This window comes from Mandrillus leucophaeus, unplaced genomic scaffold (genome assembly GCF_000951045.1).
Source record: "Mandrillus leucophaeus isolate KB7577 unplaced genomic scaffold, Mleu.le_1.0 Scaffold139, whole genome shotgun sequence".
NCBI lineage: Eukaryota > Metazoa > Chordata > Mammalia > Primates > Cercopithecidae > Mandrillus > Mandrillus leucophaeus.
The window spans coordinates 1,626,946-1,635,178 of record NW_012101354.1 but is presented as its reverse complement, the minus strand read 5'-3'; the positions used below and the strand labels follow the sequence as shown (position 1 = coordinate 1,635,178).

The window sequence follows — 8,233 nt, the reverse complement described above, 5'->3', positions numbered from 1 at the left end:
AGGGAGAGGAATGAGATTGCAGCAGGTTTCAGCGCAGTGATTGTGAACGCATCACACACACACTCCTCACAGGCAAGGACTTCGCTTCTGCCATGTGACTGAGCCTCTGTTGGCCTTCATATTCAGAGTTCAACCTGGCAGGCTGGCCAGGAGTCCCTTGGAGAGGTTTGGCGTGAGGAAACAGGAGGCCTCACGATTCCTTCAGTTCCCTCTAAGTCTGCTGGGCAGGTAGCCAGAAGAAACTCTGAAGTGTACAGAAAGCCGATGGCCAGGGGGACCCCAGCTGCGGAGCTGCAGTACCATGTTTACCCAGCCTAACTGCGGTCACCCAGTCTCCTGCATGTGTCCGAGGTCAGCCTCGGCGGCACCCCTGAGTAGGTATCTACCTGAGGCTCTTCCCCTGATGGTACCTGCATACCAAGTCCACCCAGGAACCTGGCGTCCTCCGGAGGCTGCACTTCCCAAGTGGGCTAAGACAGCCCCTTGATATGTTAGGCTGGAGCCAGAGACCTCAAGGGGCCACTAGGGGACTCGAGACGCTCAGTGGCTGCTGGCGCCCTCTTGTGGCCATTTTGGGTATTGGCAAGAAAAGTTTCGGAAGCGAGCCAAGATCGGAATTCTTGGGGAGGTAAGTAATAATAACAGTAACAGTTACCATATAACAATACATATTGTTATATATTAGATAACATTGTGACATGTCTACTTAACAGCGCTGTGCCCAGAACTCTTCTAAGTACTTTGTATGCACTGTATTTATTTAATTCTCACAACAACCTATAACATAAACACTGTTATGTGTTTGTTGATGATTAGGAAACTGAGCACAGAATAGTTGCCCAAGGTCACACAGAAGACCAGAATCCCAACTCTAAGAAGTCTGGCTCCAGAAGCTTTGCTTTTAGCCACCATGCTGAGACTGAGTTCCATTTTGGGGTTGTCAGGTGAAATACAGGACACACTGTTAAAACTATAATTTCAGATAAACAAAAAATAATAATTACAGGCTGTGGCTTACGCCTGTAATCCCAGCACTTGGGGAGGCCAAAGCGGGCAGATCACGAGGTCAGGAGTTCGAGACCAGCCTGGCCAACATGGTGAAACCCTATCTCTACTAAAAATACAAAAAATTAGCCAGGCATGATGGCAGGCACCTATAATCCCAGCTACCCGGGAGGTGGAGGCAGGAGAATTGCTTGAACCTAAGAGGCAGACGTTGTAGTGAGCCAAGATCATGCCACTGCACTCCAGCCTGGGCAACAGAGAGAGACTCTGCCTCAAAAAACCAAAATGTTAGTATATTTAATGAAATATTTGGGTCATACTTGTACCGACAAATGATTCCTCATTTATGTGAAATTCTAATTAAGCTGCATGTCCTGTATTTTTATTTATTTAATCTAACACCCCTACTTTACAAGGGCACTTTTCTTTGCCACATGCAATTACACAGATTACTTTTTTTTTTTTTCAGATGGAGTCTCGCTCTGTCGCCCAGGCTGGAATGCAGTGGTGCCATCTCAGCTCACTGCAAACTCCGCCTCACAGGTTCAAGCGATTCTCCTGCCTCAGCCTCCCAAGTAGCTGGCATTACAGGTTCGCGCCACCATGCCTGGCTAATTTTTTGTATTTTTAGTAGAGAGGGGGTTTCACTTTGTTAGCCAGGCTGGTCTCAATCTCCTGACCTCGTGATCCACCTGCCTCGGCTTCCCAAAGTGCTGGGATTACAGGCGTGAGCCACCGTTGCCCGGCCACATTACATTATTTATTTATTTATTTACTTTTATTAGTTCAGTAGTTTTTGGGGACGAGGTGGTGTTTGGTTACATGTTTAAGTTCTTTAGTGGACACATTACTTCATGTAATTATCCCAGGAAACCTGTCCTCGGAGGCCCCAGCATGTCCCACAGCCTCCGTCTCTCGCATTTAGAGAGCTGAAAGGACTAGCGAAGCTCACAGAACATAGGTGGCAGAGCCGGGTATTGAACCCTCATTCTCCAGTTCTGACACAGGTGCATGTTTTCCACTTTAACAGGAGAGAAAAGTGAGGAGCAGTGATTACCACCACAGAAATATCCCTTCATGCCGTGTCCTCCGGCCTGATCTCGTCCGGGTGGTGGAGCCACTGCAGGTCCCTCCTCCGGGGATGTAGGAATCCCAGTGAAGGCCTTCCTGGGTTGGGAGAGAGGCAGAGGAGTGGAGGCAGGGCTCTAGCTTCAGTGCCCTGCCCCTACCCAGGCTCTCGGGGGAGGCAGGAAAGAGGCTGTATTTAGACCCGAGGGACCCAGCTGTGAGGCTGGAGCAGCTGCTGCATGGTGGGGCGGGGCGGGGGCTCTGCAGGGCTGCTCACCTGCTGCTCTGTGCAGGGACAGCCTCAAGCCCAGCTGCTGGGTTGCATCACCTGCAGCTAAAACAGCCACGGGGCCCAGGCTGCCAAAAGGCAACAGAAGGGGTCTAAGAAACCAGGCGAGGGAGCCTCCCCGATCTCTCTGTTGCCTTTTGGGAGCATAGAGCTTCCCTCTGAAGGTAACACCCTTTGCATTTTTCTCTCTTGACTCTTCATCAGCTTCCACCCCCAAATACTTGTGCCCTTCCTTCTCCACAGATATAAACAGTCCCTGGGCACTCTCCACCTAGGCCAGCTGGCTCTAATAAAGTAGCAGTCAAGGGAGTTTCTGGGCTGGGACCCCCTCTGGGGTGCAGGCTGGGGTGCCCTGCTGGTATGTGCCCCAACAGGTTTTTCCCTATCAGCCTTGAAATCAGCCTGCAGCCTGTCTGACCTGCCCCCCAGGGAGCTGGAGCCAGAGGCAGAGCCAGGTCAGAAGCTGGACTTTGAGACTAGGCCTCTGTGGTCCCACCTGGACCCACAGGGGAGGCAGTGCATAAAGCCTCCTGTGTTTGAGGCTGGGCCGCTGAGAGGCTGAGTGGAGTTCACTCACATGGGTTGAGGCCCAGTTCCTGGGAGAAGAGATGCTGGGCAGGAAGGTGTCTGCATGTGGGACTCTGTACAGCCCGGTCCTCTCCCAAGTCTGGGAGGGGCCAGAGTCAGACAACTGCTGGGTTGGTCCCTAAGAGAGGTCATCTGACTGGCTGTTCAGCCTAGGCTGCATCCCCGCCCCTTTTCCTCTACCAGGCCACACCAGAGCCGGTGCTCACACAGGCGAGCTACCAGGCCACAAGGACGACACCCACCCCGCCTCTGCACCTCTGAGTAAGTACTGGGCCTTCGGCCCCATGCCGGGAGAACTTGTTGATTGCTTGGGGGAGGGAGAAATGAGTTTTCCTTTTCCAACATGAGAGTGCCTCCTCTCCTGTCCAGGCATCCATGTACTTGCGAGAACCCTTGCTCACATCAGCTAAGAGATTGCACCTGCTGACCTAGAGATTCCCACCTGTGGCTCCTAGGGTGAGTGGCAGCCCAGCCGAGCAGGTAGGCAGCTGTATAGGCGGGAATTGAGGGATTGAGGGTTGCTTGTTAGTTGGGGCTGCAGGTGGGGGAGATGCTGTTTGGAGTTGTCTCCCACTCTGCGTGCTTAATCCTGCCACCTCACCTCAGCTCCCCTGCACTGCCCCAGGAGACCCCAGCCAGGCCCCGGAAGGAGGGCCATAGACCTCAGAAGGGGGGCATCTACCCCGGACCAAGGCCTGAGGAGCCTCGGGGCTGACCCTGGCATCAGGGAGGGTTGGCGCCTGGTCCAGGAGCATCCCGCATCAATCCCCACTTCCTAAAGGAGTGGGGAGAGGTGGGGAAGGTGGGGGCTCCCCTCTTACCTCACCATTTCAGCTCCAGTTCTGGCTCCAACCCTAAGCAGGTTGATCTTTTTTTCTGCAGCAAGGATAGGAACAGGCGACTGGAACCCAGGCTCCAGGGTCTTGGGGGGTCATAAGGAGTCCCTGGAGGGCCAGGAAATTCAGCTCTGTGGGCTCCTGTTTCCTTCCCCAGGGCAGCCAGCAGTAGCACCATGTCTGCGAGTGGTGGGAAGATGGGACCGTCCCTCACCCAGGAGATCCTCAGCCACTTGGGCCTGGCCAGCAAGGTAGGGGCTGTTGGGATTTCAGAGATCACTTTTAATATCTCAGCTCGGGCTGTGAGAGGATGGGAGGCAGGAAAGTGGGGGATAGGCCCTGAGGTTATGCTGAGGTGGGGTAGGCAGCCTGGCCGTGGCCCTTGCTGACCACCTCGTGCTCCCACAGACTGCAGCGTGGGGGACCCTGGGCACCCTCAGGACCTTCCTGAACTTCAGCGTGGACAAGGATGCGCAGAGGCTACTGAGGGCCATTACTGGCCAAGGTGAGCCCCTTTCCCCCTGCACTGGAGGCTGCCTTTTAGAGCCAATCTGTAGACCAAGGAGGAGCCAGGAAGGAGGAACTAGTGATGTTGGAGAAACGTTTGTGGAACGCCTTCATTCTTGTATGTCAGGCACCACAGTAGGTGTGTCAAACCCGTTCTCACAACACCCCTGTGAGGCAAGGCTTATTATTTCCATTTTCCAGATGAGGAAACTGGGGCTCAGGGAGATTAAGAGGCTTGCCCAAAGTCACTCAGCTCATAATGACAGAGGTGGTATTCTCATCTAGGTCAGCCGATCCCTGCAAATCCTATTTTTTTTACCACCACACCAGGCCACCTTTGCCTTGGTCTGGGTCGGATTTGCATGCTGTTTTGACAATTTATTTGCAACTTCTTTTGAGATAAAATGGAAGTGGGGGTGATATAGCCCCTGCTCCTTTCCTTCCTAGCCCTCTCCTGGAGTAGGGGCATCCCACTATGTAAAGACCCTGCTCACAGCACAGCCCTCATCTCGGTTCAGGCGTGGACCGCAGTGCCATTGTGGATGTGCTGACCAACCGGAGCAGAGAGCAAAGGCAGCTCATCTCACGTGCCTTCCAGGAGCGCACGCAACAGGTAAGGCCATGCTGACCTCCCACAGCAGTGGACTGGGGTGAGAAGCCCCCTGGAGGACTCGAGAGACAGCAACAGCCACTGAGGCCAGCCCCTGCTTCCTGGCTAAACAGGGCCTGAGATGAAAACCAGCCAAATCTTCCCAAACCTTCCCATGCTTCTGGAGCCCTTCCCCTCACCCCTGTGCCTCTGCTGTGGGGACCATTTCTTGTAGGACCTGCTGAAGTCCCTACGGGCAGCCCTTTCTGGCAACCTGGAGAGGATCGTGATGGCTCTGCTGCAGCCCGCAGCCCGGTTTGACGCCCAGGAATTGAGGACAGCCCTGAAGGTAGCAGGAGGGCAGACTTGCTGGGGTCTCTGGGGAAGGGAGAAGGCTGTCAGCCTTGCTTTTGCAAGATGGGATCCCCCTTCTCGTCGTCCCATATTGTTCCTTAGAAGGAGAAGCAGCCGATGTCTGCCACTGTCTGCCATCCTAATGACATGGCCAGTCTGAGAGTAGACTCCCAATTTCTTGTAGGCCTCAGATTCTGCGGTGGATGTGGCCATTGAAATTCTTGCCACTCGAACCCCACCCCGGCTGCAGGAGTGCCTGGCAGCCTACAAACACGGTAAGAATATGGAGGGAGGGGTCCCAGGTGCCGGAGAAGGGGCTGTAGGACAGTCCGCTCCTCTCCTGTACTCCCCATAGGTGAGCTATCTGGCAACCTGGCTGCCTAAGTTCTATTCCCTTGGGGTCTTTCCTCTTTCCCCCACCAGTGCCTCAGTCTCCGCAGGGGAGAGAGCCAGATGTGATCATTAAAAAAAGAGAAGCAGGCCAGGCATGGTGATTCATGCCTATCATCCCAACACTTTGGGCAGCGGAGGTGGGTTTGTCGCTTGAGCCCAGGAGTTCAAGACCAGTCACAGGCAACATAGGAAAACCCCATCTGTGCTAAAAATTCAAAAAAACTAGCTGGTCACGGTGGTGCACACCTGTGGTCCCAGCTACTCAGGAGGTTGAGGTGGGAGGATCACCCGAGCTCGGAAAGTTGAGGCTGCAGTGAGCTGAGATCATGCTACTGGCACTGCATGCCAGCCTGGGTGACAGGAGTGAGAGCATCTCTCTCTCTCTCTCTCTCTCTCTCTCTCTCTCTCTCTCTCTCTCTCTCTCTCTCTCTCTCTCACACACACACACACACACACACAAAGAGAGAGAAGCAATGATCAACCATCTTAATCTGGAGCTCCAAGGCAGATTCCAAAGTGACAGTCTCAAAGGTACTCGTGTCACCTTCCCAGCCCCTTGCCGGTCCCTGCCATCACACCACATTCCAAGCTGAACCCAGCCGTGCTGCAGCCTAAGGGAAAGGTGGGAACCTGCCCTCTGAGTCATGGGTGTCACCTTTCATGCCCCTGATGGCTGGCCTTGCTTGGCTACAAATGTCTCACCCACTAATTTGTGGCTTTTTCCCATCCTCATCTCACCACCCCTTCCCCTACTCCCACCGCTTTTTCTTGCTTTCCCCAATTTTCCTTTGATGTCTAATCTCGGCCTTTGTTCTTCTTTTGAGACAAGGTCTTGCCCTATAGCCTAGGCTGTACAGTGATGTGATCATGGCTCACTGCAGCCTTGACCTTCCTGGGCTCAATCAATCCTTCCACCTCAGCCTCCTAAGTAGCTGGGACTACAGGGGTGCCACCACCATGCCCAGTTAATTTTTGTATTTTTTGTATAGATGGGGTTTCGTTGTGTTGTCGAGGCTGGTCTCAAACTTCTGGGCTTAAGCCATCTCCTGCCTCAGCCTCTGAAAGTGCTGGGATTACAGGCATGAGCCACCGCCCCGGCTGTGGCCTATGTTCTTAATCCCTCTCCTACCTTCCTTCCTTCTTGCATCCGTTTCTCTTGTCTCCTTCCATTTCTCCCTTTCCTGCTCTTTTCCTTCCTCATAGCCCACCTCTCATATCATTTTTCCTTACCTCCAACAAGGGTGCCAGGTCCTAGCCATCTTGTGTTATAATACAGGTTTCCCTAGCTCTTCTTCACTGCCTGGCCCCAACTCTGATAATGATTGCGTCCTACCCAGCAGGTTGGTGCTTGGTGATGAAGCCACCGCACGCCTCACAACTTAGAGATGTTTTTAGAGTGGCCGTGATGGTACTTGTGCCTTACATCCTGGGAGCTAGCAGCCATCAAGCTACTCCAAGCAGGGGCTAGCAGGGCTAGCAGGGCATAGCGGGTCAGGCATTTGGCAGGTCCTGGGGATACCTACACTAGGGAAACTCAGGAAGATTCAGAGAGCTCCTCACCCCACCCCAGATTTCCAGGTGGAGGCTGTGGATGACATCACGTCTGAGACCAATGGCATCTTGCAGGACCTGCTCCTGGCCCTGGTCAAGGTGAGGAGGACTGACCTGCAAGGAAGGGAGTCACATTCACCAGGCAAGGTGACACGCTGGAGCAGGGAGCATTGCTGTCCTATAATGGACAAGAGAGGACTTTAGGGGAGACCAGGCTTTGCTTGTTGGTCTGGAGATAAAAAGGTGCCCTTCGAAGAGCCCTCTAAGAACAGTTTCTCCTCCTAGGGGGGCCGTGACAGCTACTCTGGAATCATTGACTATAATCTGGCAGAACAAGATGTCCGGGTGAGCAGGGGGTTTAGGAGTGTACACAGCCGCCTTGCACGTAAGATGCCTTCCTCCACCGTATCTTAGAGCCGATGACCTACGTGTCCATTTGTCCTGCAAACCCATCCTTGCCTTGGAGAGGGAGTTCTCAGTTATGTGGTAGGGGCAGGAGGTGTCAGGTAGCGTCATAGCTGAAGCCTTTTCACTCATCTAGCCTCTGACTCCTGAACTCATCAACCGACAGATTCTTCTCTCATGAGCATTTGGGGGCACAAAGCCTCCTCAGACCTTTTGGGGATTATTTAATCCTTGGGTACCAGGATTTTTCCAAATCAGTGAACACAGCTATGAGGCTATAAGGGCAGAGCCCTCTCTTAGCCCTATTTCTTTCTTAAAAAACATAAAATAAATAAAAACAACTAGTAGGCCAAGCATGGTGGCTTATACCTGTAATCCCAGCACTTTGGGAGCCTGAACAGGAGGATCATTTGAGCCCAGGAGTCCAAGACCAGCCTAGGCAACATAGTGAGACTCTGTCTCCACAAGATATTTTTAAAAATTAGCTGCACCTGTAGTTCTAGCTAGCTAGGAGGCTGAGGTGGGAGGATCGCTTGAGCCTGGGAAGTTGAGGCTGAGGTGAGCCCTGGTCATGCCACTGCACTCCAGCTTGGGTGACAGAGAGAGACCCCATCTCTCTCTGTGTCTCTCTCTCTCTCTCTCTCTCTC

At 53.3% G+C, this 8,233-nt stretch overlaps 1 protein-coding gene across 1 annotated transcript in view; it reads left to right on the top strand.

Annotated features, from left to right (window-relative positions):
* Positions 1 to 2,854: 2,854 nt before the first annotated feature.
* Positions 2,855 to 8,233, top strand: part of ANXA9 (annexin A9) — a 15,097-nt gene continuing 9,718 nt past the window's right edge. The window contains exons 1-9 of the mRNA XM_011973569.1: positions 2,855 to 3,211; positions 3,320 to 3,430; positions 3,944 to 4,037; positions 4,195 to 4,291; positions 4,812 to 4,906; positions 5,118 to 5,231; positions 5,421 to 5,511; positions 7,200 to 7,279; positions 7,466 to 7,525. Coding sequence (XP_011828959.1) covers positions 3,963 to 4,037; positions 4,195 to 4,291; positions 4,812 to 4,906; positions 5,118 to 5,231; positions 5,421 to 5,511; positions 7,200 to 7,279; positions 7,466 to 7,525 — 612 coding nt within the window. The 5' untranslated portion in view covers positions 2,855 to 3,211; positions 3,320 to 3,430; positions 3,944 to 3,962. The remainder of the gene's footprint in view (positions 3,212 to 3,319; positions 3,431 to 3,943; positions 4,038 to 4,194; positions 4,292 to 4,811; positions 4,907 to 5,117; positions 5,232 to 5,420; positions 5,512 to 7,199; positions 7,280 to 7,465; positions 7,526 to 8,233) is intronic.